General features: G+C 38.9%; 2 protein-coding genes across 6 annotated transcripts in view; both read left to right on the top strand.

The window, feature by feature from the left end:
* The window catches only part of rpl31 (ribosomal protein L31), a 179,165-nt gene that overhangs the window by 137,210 nt on the left and 23,788 nt on the right, over positions 1-18,167 (top strand). The gene's annotated exons all lie outside the window — the stretch shown is intronic.
* LOC140200242 (neuronal PAS domain-containing protein 2-like) overlaps positions 1-18,167 on the top strand; it is a 112,537-nt gene that overhangs the window by 79,673 nt on the left and 14,697 nt on the right. For 3 of the 4 annotated variants that reach the window (XM_072263262.1, XM_072263260.1, XM_072263263.1), the window contains 7 exons: positions 1,871-1,984; positions 4,651-4,769; positions 6,557-6,639; positions 9,644-9,750; positions 13,128-13,275; positions 14,197-14,281; positions 14,748-14,877. In XM_072263262.1, the coding sequence (XP_072119363.1) occupies positions 1,871-1,984; positions 4,651-4,769; positions 6,557-6,639; positions 9,644-9,750; positions 13,128-13,275; positions 14,197-14,281; positions 14,748-14,877 (786 nt within the window). The remainder of the gene's footprint in view (positions 1-1,870; positions 1,985-4,650; positions 4,770-6,556; positions 6,640-9,643; positions 9,751-13,127; positions 13,276-14,196; positions 14,282-14,747; positions 14,878-18,167) is intronic. The other variant, XM_072263261.1, reaches the window with a different exon arrangement.

Below are 18,167 nucleotides of genomic sequence, written 5' to 3'. Positions count from 1 at the left end.
TCTTAATGCATGTATGCATTTCTAAATGACAATAAAAGAGGACTGAGTGTTGTCATATTCTCATCTCATCCTTGTGAACCTCCTCTGGACTCTCTCCAATGACAATACATCCTTTCTGAGATATGGGCCCAAAACTATTGTCAGTACTCCAAGTGCGACCTGACTAGTGTCTTATAAACCTTCAGCATTATCTCCTTGTTTTTATATTCTATTCTCCTTGAAATAAAAGCCAACGTTGCATTTGGCTTCTTTACCACAGACTCAACCTGTGAATTAACGTTCTGGGAGTCTTGCATGAGGTCTCCTAAGTCCCTCTGCATCTCTGATGTTTGAATTTTCTCCCCTTTTAGATAATGTTCTGCACTTTTGCTCCTTTTACCAAAATGCATTATCATACATTTCCCAACACTGTATTCCATCTGCCACTTTTTTTCCCATTCTTCCAATTTATCTAAGTCCTGCTGCAATTGCATTACTTCCTCAGGACTACCTACCCCTCCACCTATCTTCATATCATCCGTAAACTTTGAAGTACTACCTTGGAGGTCATGGTCTTCAGCCTCGTTCCCAACTCCCTAAACTCGCTGCGCAGGATCTCTTCTCCTTTCTACCATTGTCATTGGTGCCAATGTGCACCACAACCTCTAGCTGCTCACCCTCCCTCTTGGGAATCTTCTGTAGCTCTTCTCAGACATCCTGGATCCTAGCACCTGGGAGGCAATGCACCATTTTGGCTTCTCTTTCCCATCCACAGAATCTGCTGTCCATCCCCCTAACTATTGAGACTCCTATCACATAAAGTCTGCCTGACTTTACTGAGGCTGAGAACTGGCCACATTTCCGCTGACCTGGCTGCTGCTGCTGTGCCACTTCCAGCAAAGGGGTTTAGTTGTTGCTGAATGGAATGGCCACTAGAGAACCCTGCAGTGACTGCTTACTCACCTTACATATCTTGATGGTCACCCATCTACTATTTGAAGCCTACACTCTGGGTATGACCACCTCAATAAAAGTCTCATCTATGAAATTTTTAGCCTCCTCAATTGTTGGTGAGTGCATCCAGCTCCAGCTCCAGTTCCTTAACCTTGTCAGTCAAGAGCTGAAGTTGGGTGCACTTCTTGCAGATATCACCATCAGATATCCTGAAATCTAACAACTCATAGCAGCAGTATTCTACTGCCTGAACTCCCATTCTGCCTACACTTGTTATACTTCTAACTTATCAAATTTAAATTCCAGCCTGCGCCTGTTGAGCCAAAGCCTCACCACTCTAACACTGTCCACTCCAACAATGGCTGCTCCACTTAAACTTCACTTCCTTTTATTGGCCCTTGCTAAGTTAATAATAACCCAAGCAATCTCCCGCTTCACAGACAACTCCTGACAGGTGCCACTTGCTTTTTAAAACCTGTATGTAAAGTCCAAAAGGAACTGTCTCCAACTCACTCCGCCATCTCCTGCTCAGCAAACAAGTTTCAGCTCACTTTTTAAAAGAGATTCAGATCGTCCATGAAGAAGTGAACCTGGACCCAAAGCTAGAATGATAATGATGAAATTCAATATTTCTGCCTGCTTGTTTCAATGTAGATATCCTGGTTTGATTATATATAGGCAAGCTAGAGGAAAATAGCAGTGGATTGCACCCCAAAATGAATTACCCTTTCCTCCTGCTCCCATCCCATTCTTTCTGTCATCAGATCACACTTGTTTGAAGGGAATAGACAAGAAGGTTGAATAGATCCAAACTAGATTGGTGGCCAAGTAGTTCTTGAGCAGATCATATGATTTCCTGGCTACTCAGCAATAATTTAGGATCTAGAAATTATATTTGTGTAACTTGGCTTTGATTGGTATTTTTTTTAACTTGAAGCTGAGAACTACTTTGAATTTTCTTGCCATCTGCTACGGGGAACATTAGACCCAAAGGAAGCTCCTACATATGAATACCTAAGATTTGTGGGAAACTTTCAGTCGTATGACAACGGTAAGTGTTGGCATTTGTCTCCATTTGTTGCATATGAGAATAAAAACTTAATGATGAGTTTATCAAACACAAAATTTGTAGACCAGAACTAGAGAGTGCTTTAAACATAGAACAAAACAAAAAGAACTATATAGTAATAATTACAGTAAATAGTTAAACTATTTAACATAGGCACAACCTGTGGGCTCACTTTCAAGGACTCCTCATTTCAATGTTCTCAATATTTATTGCTTATTTATTAATAATAATATTTATCTTTTTCTCTTTCTTTTTGTATTTGCAGAGTTTGTTTTTTTTTGCACATTGGTTGTTGTCCATCCTATTGGATGCAGTCTTTCATTTATTTCTTGTTGTATTTACTGTGATTGCCCACAAGAAAATGAATTTCAGAGTTGTATAGGTACTTCAATAATAAATTTACTTTGAACTTTGAACTAAATAATTTATATTCCTGATAACCTGCCGTAGGATTTTTTGTAAGGAACAAAAGTAAGCACAACTCTGGCTAAATGTGTCTAAAAAGATAATTAAATGAAATATTAACAGGCAACAAAGTATTTGTTTTGTTATTTTTTAATAAATATTGGGGGTGTTGGAGATCAAAATATGTATAAATATCGAACTATTTATAACTTTAGTTCTTATAATTATAAACAATTTCACAATTAATGGCAGAAAAGTCAAGTTGAAAGCAAATGCATATAACTGTGTTTCAAGCTGCAGTGAAAGGAACTGTCAGAAACCTTTGATCAACCATATACCATTTTCAAAACAAATAGTTCAGGTCTGATTCCATATAAAATAAAAGAAAGCAGTTACTGGAAATATATTCAAAAAATTGGAAATATTCAGGAGGCTTGGAGATTTGTGGAGGGATCTATATTTTATTTTTGCTTTCTTCCTGTAGCTCTTGATTGATGCATGGAACCACTCCTCAAACTCTGTCATGTTCGAGGCTCTTTTGTCTGGTAGGCACCCAGGCACTAATGGTGGTAGCCTGGTTAAGCTGGCAAACATCATTGTGATCACTTAATCCTACCCACGACCACATTATTTGTTTTCCAGAATAGGACCACTAGACAATGATCGAGTAGAAATCTTCGTTCCTTTATGTTCTTCCTTCATAGTCTGGGAAATACTAAAGCATTTGCCCTAATACCTGAAAATGGGGATCAGTTATGGCACCATTCACACAGCTTGGTATTCTATTCTGCAAAGAGGAACATGTGAATGGTGCTTTCTCAATAAATAATCTCCTCCCTCCAATAAATTGCATTCGAGGTTATAGCTGAGCAATTAAACCTGGTCTTGCCCCAGGGTTCCTCTCTGTTTTTGAGATCTGGTTCTTCCTCCAGGTTCCCTTCCTGCTATAAAATTATGGTGGTACATCTCAAACGTTTGCCAGAGAATATGGGCTTCCGCAAATGCAGAAATGCCTCATCCACTCTTCATTCAGCATATTATATTTATGCTCTTCATGGTATGTTACAGGTGTCTGTCAAGAGGTACTGTATAAGATGTGACACACTTAGTCATTACAGTCAAACTACAAATGGCATTGTCAACGTAATTGAATGCTGACTGTGTGTATTTAACAAGTAGACTAAATAGGTAGAATTCATTTATTAAGAAAACTGACTAACATTACTGTCCATTTCATTGGACTGCTAATAATACTGTAGGAATAGCTGCTGAGAATAGATCCTCAAAAACATTTGATTGTTGTGTTACTGTGACACTGTAATTTCCTTTGGGACCAATAAAGTATTTATGTATCTTGTATTCTATAAAGATCAGTACCAATGTTAGACTTTCTGAAGTTCATTCCTAATTTTAAGTTTAGAGAGAATACTGGCAAAAGTCAGGGTCGTTAATTTACGAGGGGAGAATAGCAACACTTAATTCTCTTTTTTTTGCATCCATTTTAATGCCATATTTTGTAAATGTGTACAGATGTAATTTCATCCTGTCATTGCTGCATTGAATCTATCCTTGTAGCTTATTAGTGTATGTCAAAATGTAATCCCTCGGCTTTTTTTAAGTGTGAAAATACATGAGTTTGTAAATTATGAAACAGATAGAATTTGTCAAACAGAAACAGAAGAGGTCTGCACATGAAACTGCTTTTCGCCTATTACATTATTTTATATTCACATGAACAGCAGTTCTGATTAGTTCTACATAGTAAAGGACAATCTCTTTTGTGATTTTTCTCCCTGGAATCACAAACTTAAGTAAAGAAAACAATTGTACATGGTAATTATGAGAAACTGACAAATAATATGCGAAAATGTTAATTATGGATTTTTAAAATCTAGTATGCAGTAGATTTCAGACCAGATGATCAAATGGAATTCAGATAAGCATATACTCATTGTATAAATTCATTGTCACGAATATGCCTGTACATTAAAAAATCAATCTTGTGGTTACTTAATTACTGAACATTTAAGTCTAGCATGACGCTCAAGTTTGGTAGGCACGAGCAACTTTAAGAATATTGGAACTAATTTTGAAAATCTATCCATTCAGTGTCCTTTAGAGATGCATGTATCTTGGTGCACAGTAACCTCTACTGTCAGGTCACTGAATAGTTGAGTTTTTCTTTTTCAGCGATGTAATCCATAAGTGGAAATGTTCATTTCTCTCCTTTCCCTTTATCTTAGTGCCTAGCTCCTCGTGTAATGGCTTTGATGGTGCTGTCCAAAGGACATTTCAAACAACAGCAGCTAAGCAGATGTGTTTTGTAGCAACTGTCCGTTTAGCAACACCTCAGTTTATAAAGGTAAGTACACTGGGGGATTGAAATTGGGCAACAATCGCCTGCAATTGTTCTCTGCATTGGAACTGCATGGAAGGACCAGGAGGATGAATAGATCCATTAGCGTGGAAAGGATTCTGTACAGCAGGGTTCCCCAACCTTTTATACATCGCGGACCGGTTTAACATCGACAATATTATTCCCGGGGGGGGGGGGGAGGTGGTGTTCAAGTAGGGTTAAACTCACCTCAACATATCTTATACAGTTAGGGTTGCCAACTTTCTCACTCCCAAATAAGAGACAAAATTAGCAGTCAAATCCCGGGACACTTGCGTTTACCCCTGGAAAGGCTACCATGACCATGAAGCCTTGTGCAGGCACCTGTGTGCGCATGCGTGACGTGCGCATATGTGATGTGCGCATGCGCATACATGCCGATTTTTTTTCCACAGATCAGTTTTGGCTTAATCTTTCCGACTACACTGTACATACATTATTTCTACTTTATATAGGCTGTGTATTTATCATATCATTCCTGCTTTTACTATATGTTAGTGTTATTTTCAGTTTTATGTGTTATTTGGTAGGTTATTTTTTGGGTCTGGGAACGCTCAAAAATTTTTCCCATATAAATTAATGGTAATTGCTTCTTCACTTCATGCCATTTCAGCACAAAAAGTTTCATATGAACGCTCTACCTTAGCAGGGGAAATACGGGACAAGGGCGGTCCTGAATGGGACAAACCAATTTAGCCCAATATACGGGATGTCCAGGCAAATACAGGACAGTTGGCAACCCTATGTTCAAGTTCAACAGTGCGTGACAGGGAAGGAGGAAAGGTGCAGCTGACTCATATCGTTTCCTCGCGGCCCGGTAGCACATGCTTTGCGGCCCAGTACCGGTCCGTGGCCCGGTGGTTGGGGATGGCTGCTGTACAGAACAGGATACAGGCTTCAGCCATATTGGAATTCATGCCGAATTGTTAAAGGGAAGTCAGCCGTTCTGGTATTAGAATAATAAGTGTTGAGATGTCAAAACTAACTGTAAAAGGTTATTAGCAGTTTTAAGGTAAATTGAGCCACATGGAATCAAAACTTGACAATAATTTTTGAGGAAATATTGGACTAGATAACCAGATGCTTGGTCAAAGAAGTAGGTTTCATTGAGAGTTTAAAGGGAACAGAGAGAAGGGCAGAAATTTGGTGAGGTTAAATTTGGAAGTCCTATAGCTTCAGACTTTGAAAATTGAAAACTTAATTTCATGATGTAGAGATAATGTATCTTGTATATGAATATAGACAATCTAATGAAAACTTGATTAAGAATTATGAATGTTTTTGATAGTGTAAAGAAGAAGTATTTCCAGTGTCCGGAGGATGGACCCAGAGAACTAGCAGTGTCATGAGAAAAAGTTTTATTCTTTGTTATAATCTGGAACGCTCTGCTTCAAAAGCTAGGGAAGCATGTACAGCTGTAATGTTCAAAAACTTATTAATTATGCACTTGATAGGGAGAACTTACAAGGGGAAAAAGCAAGCAAATAGCATTAATTGATTAATTCCATCAAAGTGTTCACATGGTGTTAATAGGCCTGATGATGTCCTTTTGTGCTACAATATCTGGAAGAGTTAATTTTACCTCTGAATGCCCTTGGATAGCCTGCTGTGTTCAGTGATAGATTTATTATGTAACAATAGCCATCATTATTTGTCAGTGTCTCATTTTCAGATTTATTCTGAAGATTGAAAAGGATATAAAATATAACTTTTAACTGTATTAAATATATCTATTGTATTTTATTCCAAAACAGGAGATGTGCATCATTGAAGAAACTTCAGAAGAATTTTCTTCTCGGCATAGTTTAGAATGGAAATTTTTATTTCTGGACCACAGGTTAGTGAGAAATTTTCATATTCAGTTGACACCATGTAATTGGGACACAATGGGACCAGTACATATTAGTCTAATTAAGCAGCTGCCCCAATTAGCCAAACTCATGGAAATAGCTAAAAAGCATAACAAAGACAAACTACTGTTTAATTGAATAACAATTTATGCATTTAAATGAAATACAGAACAAATTAGAACACTACCAATACTGCTACAGAATTATAAAGCTGCATATTAGTGTAACTCTCTGGTTCCGTCGTCTGCATAAGTCTGGGGAAGTCAATCTCTGGCCCCACCTAATGTGAGAGATTGAAGTGTGAGCCCCCCAAAACCCCCTGTTTGTGTGGATGCTGCGTGATTTGTTACCCTGTTACAAATAAGTATAACGAAATGATACCACATACAATTAAAAGATTTAGCTTTATAATTCTTAATTTTACTAAAGGGTTAGTAAAGGAAAACAAAAAAAAGAAAAAGGGCCCAGTTTAATGAAACAGTCTAACGTGCACAAGTTGGAGCTCATGGTTTCCCTTTTGCTGATCCTCCCTCGATCTCCCCGGGCTTCGTCGAATCACGGCCCCACTCTGGGTTGACTCCTACGACATCTTCTCTCTTCTCACCCGACAAAGCTCCAAGTCCAACCTTAGTGTCCTTCACCAGAGAAACCTCCCCTAAGCCTAGCCATCCTAATTGGATGGGATACAATTCTCTTGTCTCTTATCTTCAACAGTAACCCAAACAAGCAGTGTACACAGAACAGAACAGCATACCAGAGAGAAAAAAATATAAACTATCTGAACCAGGGCATTACAGTTGGCCCTCCTTATCCGCGAGTTCCACATGCTTGAATTCAACCAACCGCGCATCGGGAAAACCCGGAAGTTCTCTCTCCAGCACTCATTGTTCGACCATTCTTTGCCTCGCGTCTCGTTCGTTTGCTACTTTGTTTCTGTGAAAAAATAGCTCCTAAAAAGCAATTACGTGGTCAAAGCAATTCCTCAAAGGCTAAGAGCTCTCTCTCGCCAAGATATTAGAAATATTAGATCTTTTGAAAAATGGCATGTCGCATTCCAAAGTGAGCCGTAAGGTTGGTAAGAACGAATCGAGCATTCATACAATAAAGCAGGAAGCAGCTGAAATTCATGGAAGTGTTAGTGCTAGGGATGGCTGGCTGGCTGTGTAAAGCGCTACAGCCTCAAGGACTTAATGATCACGGGAGAATTGGCATCAGCGTTCCCAGAGAGTTACGATGGTTGCATCTGTAGTGAACATGTACAGACTTTTTTTCTTGTTATTATTCCCTAAACAATACAGTGTAACAACTATTTACATAGCATTTACATTGTATTAGGTGTTATAAGTCAACGGAACAGAAACACTGAAGGCAATGGGTCCTGTGCTGCCCTGGGTCCTAAAGTCCACCCGCACTGAGACAGGTTAAATAAGGGACGAGCATTCGCGTTTTTTGGTTTCCGCGGGGGGTCTCGGAACCAATCCCTCGCGGATAAGGAGGGCTGACTGTACATTAGTTCTAATAGTTATCAACGGAAGAATTCATCGCTGCCATGTTCTTTTGACTGACTGTAAATAAACAAAATCAGCACACACACCTAGTGCAGATAATGTGCTGTCTTAATTGCCTTCTTGCAAAAAGTCAAAATAAAAAACAAAATGATCAAAAGTCACTGCTTTTTGAATCAGTGACCATTGGCCCAAATGGATAACATAACCATTGCACACACAACTGACATTTTAAAAAACTGTTTGCTCTGTAATGTCTTTCCACAGTGAGCAAAACAGTTCTGAATTGTCTTACTGCTTATTTCTCGCCAACTATCAGTGGCAAAAATGTCTGATTTTTGAACACAGACACACCCAAATGACACTATTTAAAAACTCATCGCTCTAAGCATGGTCTAGTGTCTAATAGTTACACAATTGCACATGGCTGGCGCTAGTTAGAAACTACTCAGCAACCGTCTCCTACCCTAATTGAATGACATGGTGTCCTAAATAAACAAAGGCAATCCCAGTAATTTTAATAATTTAGTTTTTATTCTTTAAGAGTTGTTCCAAACAAATGGCCCAACAGACTGGAATCTCTCCTCAAAGGATAAACCTCATCCCAGGATGTTGAACTCCCTCTATTAAAGGTTAGGCAGGAAGACCAGACTAGTTAGCTATATTTTCAATACAGACTCACTGGGGCACTATACAGTATAATTTCAGCATGTATCTTTTCTCTTAAGGCAGGTGTGCCATGTGCCTTGCTACTTGTTGTAGCTGCTTGTTGACTTCCAGTGATTCATATATAAGGATGTACAGGTTGCTCTCAATGTCAAAATTTTTTAAATCCCTCCCATTAGAGAAACCCTTAGCTCTGCTCTTTCCTCTACCAAAGCACTATGTTCCATCTGCCATATCTTTGTCCATTCACTTATCCTGTCTATATCCCTTTACAGTCTCCCTGCATCTTCTTCGCAAAGTCATTGTTTACTGTTAAAATGTAATGTTGATGCTGGGAATCTAGACCAATGGACAGAAAACATATGCTTCACCCATTGGTAATTCAGCAAGTATTTATGTACATTTAAAAGCCACTAACAGATTAATAAAATGTATTACGGGTCACTCCAGCTACTGTACATCCAATTGTGTGAATGTAATATGCAAAAAAATGACAATTTCATTTTAATTATGGTTAATTTTTTTACAAAACAAGATTGATTTTGGACTAATTAAAGATAATATATTCAGTGGTATATGGAAATTTTCGCAGCTTATAGCATGTTTTTTAAACGTTTATTATCCTACCTGTTTGAAATTCTATAAATTCTAAATGGTGACCTGATATTGTAGAATATGCTGTAAATTCCCAGTCTATTTGTCTGATGACCAGATGTGTCATGTTGAAATCAAGCTTGAATAATCAGACTGCTTCATTTCCAGGGACTCAGGAATTCATCTACTATTATGTTTTGTAAGAAAATTCTCTTTGTAACTACAGGGCTGCTCCAATCATAGGTTATTTGCCATTTGAAGTCCTGGGTACCTCAGGTTATGATTATTACCATGCAGATGATCTGGAGCAGTTGGCAAGATGCCACGAACAATGTAAGTATCATACGGAAAATCTCTGATTAATAGCATCACAATTTGAAACTTAAAAAAGGACAAAATGTCTCACTCATACATTGGAGTAACTATCTAATGAGAGTTTGAAACTTCTAGGTAAGAGTGAACTCCATGTTCTAAATTGCAGGTCACTTGTTTCCCTTGATTCTAGCTTGGAGGTACTGGCTAATCAATGATTCAATGCTTGCATTAAGAAGCCACTTTGAAAAGAACTATGGATTAGAAAACTACTACAATGCAGTAGTTTGATCTCCAGCCACAGCCTGTTCAAGTGCAACTCCTTGATAAGAGTATAGCTTTGGTTAAGTCTTTTTTTAATATGTGAACAAGTTTTTCTCCTTCTGTGTGAAAGCGTTCCACAATGACTGCCATTCATCCCGAATTAGTCCACATGTGTAACATACTCCTGAGAATTATTTAGCACTAAATTTATCACTGTAAAAGTTAACTATGAATTAGTAGCAACAGCATATGTCATTATTTTCTTTGGTTCTCATTTAAAAGTAATAATAGCAACTTCAACAATTAATACAATATCATGCCGCTACTTATACCAACTGATTTAATGTTGATGTAAAATCTGATGTGGTAAAGGGTAAGGGAAATCAAGTGCTCCTGTTGTTTCAAAAACAAAAATGTGGCAGAAGCTGGAAACCTAAAATAAAAATAGGAGATGTTGGAAGAGACTAGCAGGCCAGGCCACATCTATAGAGAGAAAAAACATTAATGTAGGAGGTACGAGCAACACACAAAAAAGTCTCTAGTGAATGCAGCAGGCCAGGCAGCAGCTCTAGGAAGAGGCACAGTCGACATTTCGGGCCAAGACCCTTCGTCAGGACTAACTGAAAGAAGAGCTAGTAAGAGATTTGAATGTGGGAGGGGGAGGGGGAGGGGGAGATTCAAAATGATAGGAGAAGACAGGAGGGGGAGGGATGGAGCCAAGAGCTGGACAGGTGATTGGCAAAAGGGATATGGGAGGATCACGGGAGAAAAAGGAGAGAGAAAAAAAGAATGTGTGTATGTATATATATATATATATATAATGGGTGGGGTACGAGGGGGAGCTGGGGCATTAGCGGAAGTTAGAGAAGTCGATGTTCATGCCATCAGGTTGGAGGCTACCCAGGTGTTGTTCCTCCAACCTGAGTATGGCTTCATCTTTACAGTAGAGGAGGCCGTGGATAGACATATCAGAATGGGAATGGGATGTGGAATTAAAATGTGTGGCCACTGGGAGATCCTGCTTTCTCTGGTGGACAGAGCGTAGGTGTTCAGCGAAATGATTTCTCAGTCTGCGTCAGGTCTCGCCAATATATAGAAAGCCGCATTGGGAGCACCGGACGTAGTATATCACCCCAGCCGACTCACAGGTGAAGTGTCGCCTCACCTGGAAGGACTCTCTGGGGCCCTGAGTGGTGGTAAGGGAGGAAGTGTAAGGGCATGTGTAGCACTTGTTCCGCTTACAAGGATAAGTGCCAGGAGGGAGATCGGTGGGGAGGGATGGGGGAGACGAATGGATAAGGGGGTCGCGTAGGGAGCGATCCCTGCGGAAAGCAGGGGGGGGGCAGGGAAAGATGTGCTTAGTGGTGGAGTCCCGTTGGAGCTGGCAGAAGTTACGGAGAATTATATGTTGGATCTGGAGGCCGGTGGAGTGGTAGGTGAGGACAAGGGAAACCCTAGTCCTAGTGGGGTGGCGGGAGGATGGAGTGAGAGCAGATGTGCATGAAATGGGGGAGATGCGTTTGAGAGCGGAGTTGATGGTGGAGGACGGGAAGCAGGTCACTTGATTATTCATTACGATTGTGAAAAATTAGTAATAAAAAAACTTAAAGTCACAGAGAACGAGAGAAGGGGCAGAGAGAAAAAACTAAGAACTGAAGTTGAAGAACTGAATTATACAATTGACATGGTATCAGCTGATAGAGAGTAATGTGGTTTAAATTGAAGATGTGTAAATAGGACTTGACACTTGAAATTGAAATACCAAAAGATAAAAGAAAAAAAAAGAATGCTGAAACTATGAAATACATGTTTGGAATTACTGAAGTAGTTGAATTAGTGTTATTCTGAAGGTTTAAATATAATATCAGAAGAGATTGCATTGAGATTAGTTATTTCTGTATCCCTGTATTGAATAAGAAAACAGAATGGGATGTGAAAGGCAACTGGAATCTCAGGTTAAAATTCCAGACTAAACAGAGATTTTATCCAAAGTGGTCACCAACTCAACAAGTGTTCAGAAGGTCAAGTCTTTATTTCACTTTTACAGGAGTCAGATTGTTTTTTTTTCCTGTCTCTTTTTCTGTTAGTTCAGATTTAATTCATCTTCTGCTATGTACCCTCCTTCCCAATCCTCTTTCAGCTGAAGCCAACACTAAAAGTGTCACGCCATTCGTCATGGTCTTCATCCTATCAGACATTCCCTTTTATTCTCTCTATTACTCCCTCTTTCTCTGCAACTTAAAACTTGTTTTGTTTCTAACATTTTCCAGTTATGATGAAGCATTAACCTTGCTTCTCTCACCACTGATGCTTCTTGATCCAGATTTTTCTTTTGCTTTTACTGCTTTTGTCCCTACTGAAATAAAATATATACCATAAATGCAAACTCCCAAATGCCGAAGTAAATGACCAGCTCTTTTGCTGCTAAGCTATTCCGATAATATCACACATTGTCATCAATGTCAGGACTGGATGCTCCAATTTTGAACTAGCTTGAGAACAATTTCTGGTTACCCAAAAGCACTGGATCCTTGACCATGTGCAATACTGGCTGATAGTGCAGAGGGTTTCTGTACTACCTTGCTTGTGTAAACTGGGCAACTTTGCATTAGTTTCTAGCCATACCGGAGTTGTAGTTTCCATTATTTTTAGCAATATTGTCTTAGACCACTTCCTTATGGTGATACATCCGGTAATACAAATGACCTGAAGGATGTGACTGTAAATCCAACCAGAACAGTTTCAGACGTGGAAATTGATTTTAAAATGTCAATAAAAAGCTGCATTCTTGTTTAAAATAGTGACGTGTAATTATAAGACTGTTACAAAAACTTATCCAACATATTGAGAATGAAATCCGCTAAACTTGCAACAATATTTTAATGGAAGATACTTAAACTGACAGGTTTATATACTGTATATATATGACAAAATTATAGCTTTATAAAAATATCTAATTTTTTCTATTCAATTATACTTTTCTTCCAATTTTCAAATAAAAAAGCAAGACTTACTGATGATTTAAATAACATGGTAAAAATATGCCTGTTTTAAGGAACATTGAGTTATTGTGAACAATAATATTGTTTCTCTTTTAAAACAAACTTGAGAGAAATGCATTTTGTTTTCTGTAGTGATGCAATTTGGCAAAGGAAAATCTTGCTGCTATCGATTCTTAACAAAAGGGCAACAGTGGATCTGGCTCCAAACCCATTACTACATTACCTATCACCAGTGGAACTCCAAACCAGAGTTCATTGTGTGCAAACACACATTAGTGAGGTATGAAAGGAGCATGGATTGGCATCTTTAATAAGTGCATTGTGTGTTAACAAAATCACTAAGTAGACACTTTTAGTGATTAGATCTTGCCACTGAAATAACAAGCTTTTTTTATACTTTGGTATCTTCTGGAATTACTAAATGTAGGTAATCTCACTATGTTCACAATCATTATGATAAAGATTCTGGAAGAAATCCTTATTTTTGTTGGTTTGGTTTACATTAATAAAGATATTAAAATAACCAGTCTATATTTACAGTTGAAAAAGGCAACATTGCATATTACAGGTAATAAGTCTGGGTGCATGGGGCTGTTGATAACATCCAAGACCATGCAGGCCATTTAATTAATACCCACTGTCCACTACAAACATTCATTCCATTTACCCTTGTCAGTATTGTGTACCGTTTACAAAATGTACTGCAGCACTTTGCAAAGCCTCCTTGACAGCACAGTCTGAATGCTGAGCCTTTATCTCCCAAAAGAACAACTGTGGCAGACAAATGTAAATGCAGTACCTGCATCTCCCAATCTAAGTCACGCAACGTCCTGCCTTCAATACGTATCAGTGTTCTGCTGTCATCCCAGGAGAGGTGTTTGAACTCTCTAGCCAATAGTACTGTGGCATTAAATTCATCACAGCTGATCAAGAAGGTGCCTTCCCATCACTTTCTCAAGGACAGTTAAGAATGGGCCATAAATACCGGTTTGCCACTGACACCCACTTTCTATAAATGAATAAAAACATTGTCCTAATGGAATTATTAACTTCAGTGAAAGATAACCCTGAGATGAAAATGCATGTCTTCTTGGCAGAAAAAAAGCAATAAATTTTGTATCTAGAAAATACAAGATAAATTTATATTCTAATACATTCAATATTTTTTGTTAATGTTTTATTAATTTTAAAATTGTAACAGCTATGCTGAGGTTCGAGCACAGCGCCGACAAGATATCAGAATAGACGATACCACTGCAGAGGTTGATGCTTCTTCGTCACTTAAGGTAAGAACAATGCTGAAGTATTTCACGATTCCAACAATCTGCTTCGTATTCTGAAATAATCTTACATATACTGTATATGCTAATATTGGACTTATTATTGTGAATTAATTGAAAAAAACTCCCCCTATGAAGGAAGTTTAGCAGATGGGAACTCTGCTGCTAGCAAGTTCCATTCAAAATTGTACAGCTACTTCATTTAAAACTATTATCATATCTTTACTACTATCGAGTCAAAACTCCAGAACACCCCAGCAATCCGTACTATATTGAACTGATGGTTCATGAAGGCAGTTCACCACCAACCATCCAATAGCAAAGTAGGGATGAACATTAAATGCTGACCTCACCAGCAATACCCACATTCCATTATTCATTACAAAAAAGCTACTATCATTGCCTTTGTCATTACAGAAACAGTAACGTCTCCACACTTGTAGTACTTTCTACTGTTGTTATTTATGTGCAGGGACCTGACTCAAGACTTGACACACAGCAACATCTTAAAGCATTTGAAGTGCTCACTGGCAGCCCATCACCTTCTTCTTCATCTCAGACCTCACGCAAATCATCTCATACCTCGATGTCGGAATCTGCATGTAGGTGTTATTTGTGTTCTGTTATTTGGGAATCTTCTGGGGGTAAAAATTTTACATTGTGCTACAACTTAGAAATCTGTACTTTGTACTTTATAATATGCCTCATAGCAGATGGTTTTAATATTTTCTGGAATTAGTTTACCCTTGATTATTTAATATGTCACTATTTATACAGTCATACTTATTTGGAAATTTGCCTAAAATTTAGATCACAAGCAGTGTTTGTGCAAACTCCTGCCTGAGAAGCAACTTGAATATGCTCCAATTTCCAGTTGGCATACCGGCACAACAGGTCCACAGCAGATGTGTGGATATAGATATATGACATTAAGGTTGTAATAGCCAGATTCAGATAGTGGGAATAAGCTCCCACTACCTATTAAATGCTCCCAATGCCGTGTCTCAAGTAGCCTCTGACAACCAAGTCCAGCTCTAGTAGAGGGAAAACTGTGATCTCAAATCTCCACTGCCTTGTGGCTATACCCACTAATGGGGAAGGCTTTGGGAATAAACCCCGAGGGAAAAATCCAGACCTTGAATCCCTTAGGCACTCCTACATTGAGTTCAATGCTGAATGGCAACTCGTGTGACACCGCTGGTGCCAAACTGTATCAGTCTCTGTTGTTCCTTTGGGTTCATCAGCTGCGTGGGGAGGGGAAGCCAATTGCATGGGCAACAGCTTGCTTTCCATATCGTACATCCCTGGCTTGCATATCACAGAGACAACTAGGACACCATATCCATGGTTGACTCCGACCAACAGATGACTATATATATATATAACAAAAAGGGAGCAGCTTAAATAGTGACGGCGAGGTAGTGTTCATCAATTCATTGTCCATTCAGAAATCTGATGGGAGAGTGGAAGAAGCTGTTCCTAAAACATTGAGGGTGTGACTTCAAGCTCCTGTACCTCCTCTTTAATGCGAGCAATGAGAATAGGGTATGATCTGAATGGTGAAGGTCCTTACTGATGAATGCCGCCTTCTTGAGGCATCACCTATAGAAGATGTCCTTGATGCTGGGGAGGCAAGTGCCCATGACGAAGCTGGGTGAGTTTACAACTCCCTGCTGCTTTTTATGATTCTGTGCATTGGACAATTCATTCAAGTCAAGTCACTTGTTATTGTCATTTCGACCATAACTGCTGGTACAGTACACAGTAAAAACGAGACAATGTTTTTCAGGACCATGGTGCTACATGAACAATACAAAAACTACACTGAACTACGTAAAACAACACAAAACTACGCTAGACTACAGACCTACTCAGGACTGCATAAAATGCACAAAACAGTGCAGGCATTACAATAAATAATAAACAAGACAATATGCACAGTAGAGGGCGGTAGGTTGGTGTCAGTCCAGGCTCTGGGTGATGGTAATGCAACTAGTTAGAATGCTCTCTATGGTACATCTGTAGAAATTTGCCTGGAGTCTTTAGTGATGTATCGAATCTCCTCAAACTCCTAATAAAACATAGCCAGTGACATGCTCTTTTCATAATTGCATCAATATGTTGGGGCCAAGATAGATCTTCTGAAGTGTTGACACCAGGAACTTGAAACTGCTCACTTTTTCCACTGTTGACCTGTCGATAAGGACTGGTGTGAGTTTCCTTGGCATCCCCCTCCTGAAGTTCACAGTCAATCCTTGGTTACTGACATTGAGCGCAGATTTGTTTTTGCGACACCATTCAGCCAGCTGATCAATCTCACTCCTGTAAGTGAAGTAGAGGTGCTCTTGAGCTTTCTTGGTCACATTGTCATTGTGGTTGGACCAGGGCCGGTGATGTTCACTCCTAGGAACTAGAAACTCTCGACCTCAGCGTCTCAGGACCATGTCCTGTAGTCAATGACCAGCTCTTTGTTTTCTGATACTGAGGTAAAGGTCCTTGTCATGGCACCTGTCACTAGGCTCTGTATGTTCCTCTTATGCTCTGCCTCTTTATGATTTCAGATAAGGCTCATTATGGTGGTATTATCTGCAAGTCATTACGGTGGTGTTATCTGCAAACATGCAGATGAAGTGAGGCAGAACCTGGCCACACAGTTGTGAGTGTATAGGGAGTCTCCAATTCCCTCACAAGGCACTGCCTTCACCAGCTGTCCAAATTATTGCCTCTTGCCCTCATTCTTAAGCTACAGGCACTGCTGAAACCTGCTGAGACAGGCAAACACCATGAGTGGTTGGGGTCCTGTTGCTACCCCTATCCAGCACATCCTTCAGGGCTGGCACACCTTTGGCACTTATGCCCAAGATGGCATGTGCATAAATGTTTGTTTGCTTGCAGCTTGCAGTGCCGCCCCTCAATTCTTTAAACCTCACATATAATAACAAAGATACATAATGATTAACTTTACTGTGAAACAAAACAGCGCATGTTTTTTGACAAACTAAGAGTGCTGAGATGTTTTCACAGGAAAAGTCTCGCGCCGACTGGACAGTTGTGAGAACACAGGACAGTGGATGATATGTTCTGAAATTCTCGCAGATCTGGTGGACTGATCAGTATTTGGATAGTAATAGGTTGGACCAGTTGGCATTGGCTTCACTCTGCTTCTAGTTTTTCTGTCATTAGTGTGTGAACACTGGATATTCAGTGATAATAACAGGAAACACTTTATGTAGCTTAGTGTCTTCATGAATATGCATGTGAGTCATTGTTTTCAGTTATGGACTTGGTCAAGTCTAATTATAGGAGTAGATTACTGATGAACCCGGTGTTACGTGCATTGCTCTCCAAACAGCCAAAATAATAGCCGGATGTAATATATTTGTCATCATTAGTGCGCAACAGTAGTCCCACTGAGAGTTCAGTGTGTTTGTTTCCCTATCCTTGATCTTTTACGAATAGGAACCAAAGTTAATTAATTTCATGTTCACATTTCTTATATTATACTGTATATGAGGTACAATAACAATACTATTTAGAAATTATGTTCATTTCCAATTGTCATTTTAAAAGATTAATATTAATTTTTGAACAGGTCTTCTAAAATGCTTCATTTATTTCAATCTGTCACTATTATATTAACATAAAACAATAAACACACATAAATAGCAACAGGACTCATGCTTTTTCCTTTAAAAGGTCTGTAATTGTTATTACTAATTCATTAATCAATAATAAAGCTCAAAATTACTATGGCACATGAGAGAATTTTTGAGAAGATTATCGCTAATTTGGATTTCAGAAAGTATCGTCCGCTGTTATGTGTTCACGAAACTGTCTGGTTGGCACAAAGCCGTATGAAACTTCTCCTGTGAAAACATCTTAAAGGGTTCAT

Source organism: Mobula birostris, chromosome 7 (genome assembly GCF_030028105.1).
Source record: "Mobula birostris isolate sMobBir1 chromosome 7, sMobBir1.hap1, whole genome shotgun sequence".
Lineage (NCBI taxonomy): Eukaryota > Metazoa > Chordata > Chondrichthyes > Myliobatiformes > Myliobatidae > Mobula > Mobula birostris.
This window is presented reverse-complemented; position numbering and strand designations above follow the sequence as displayed.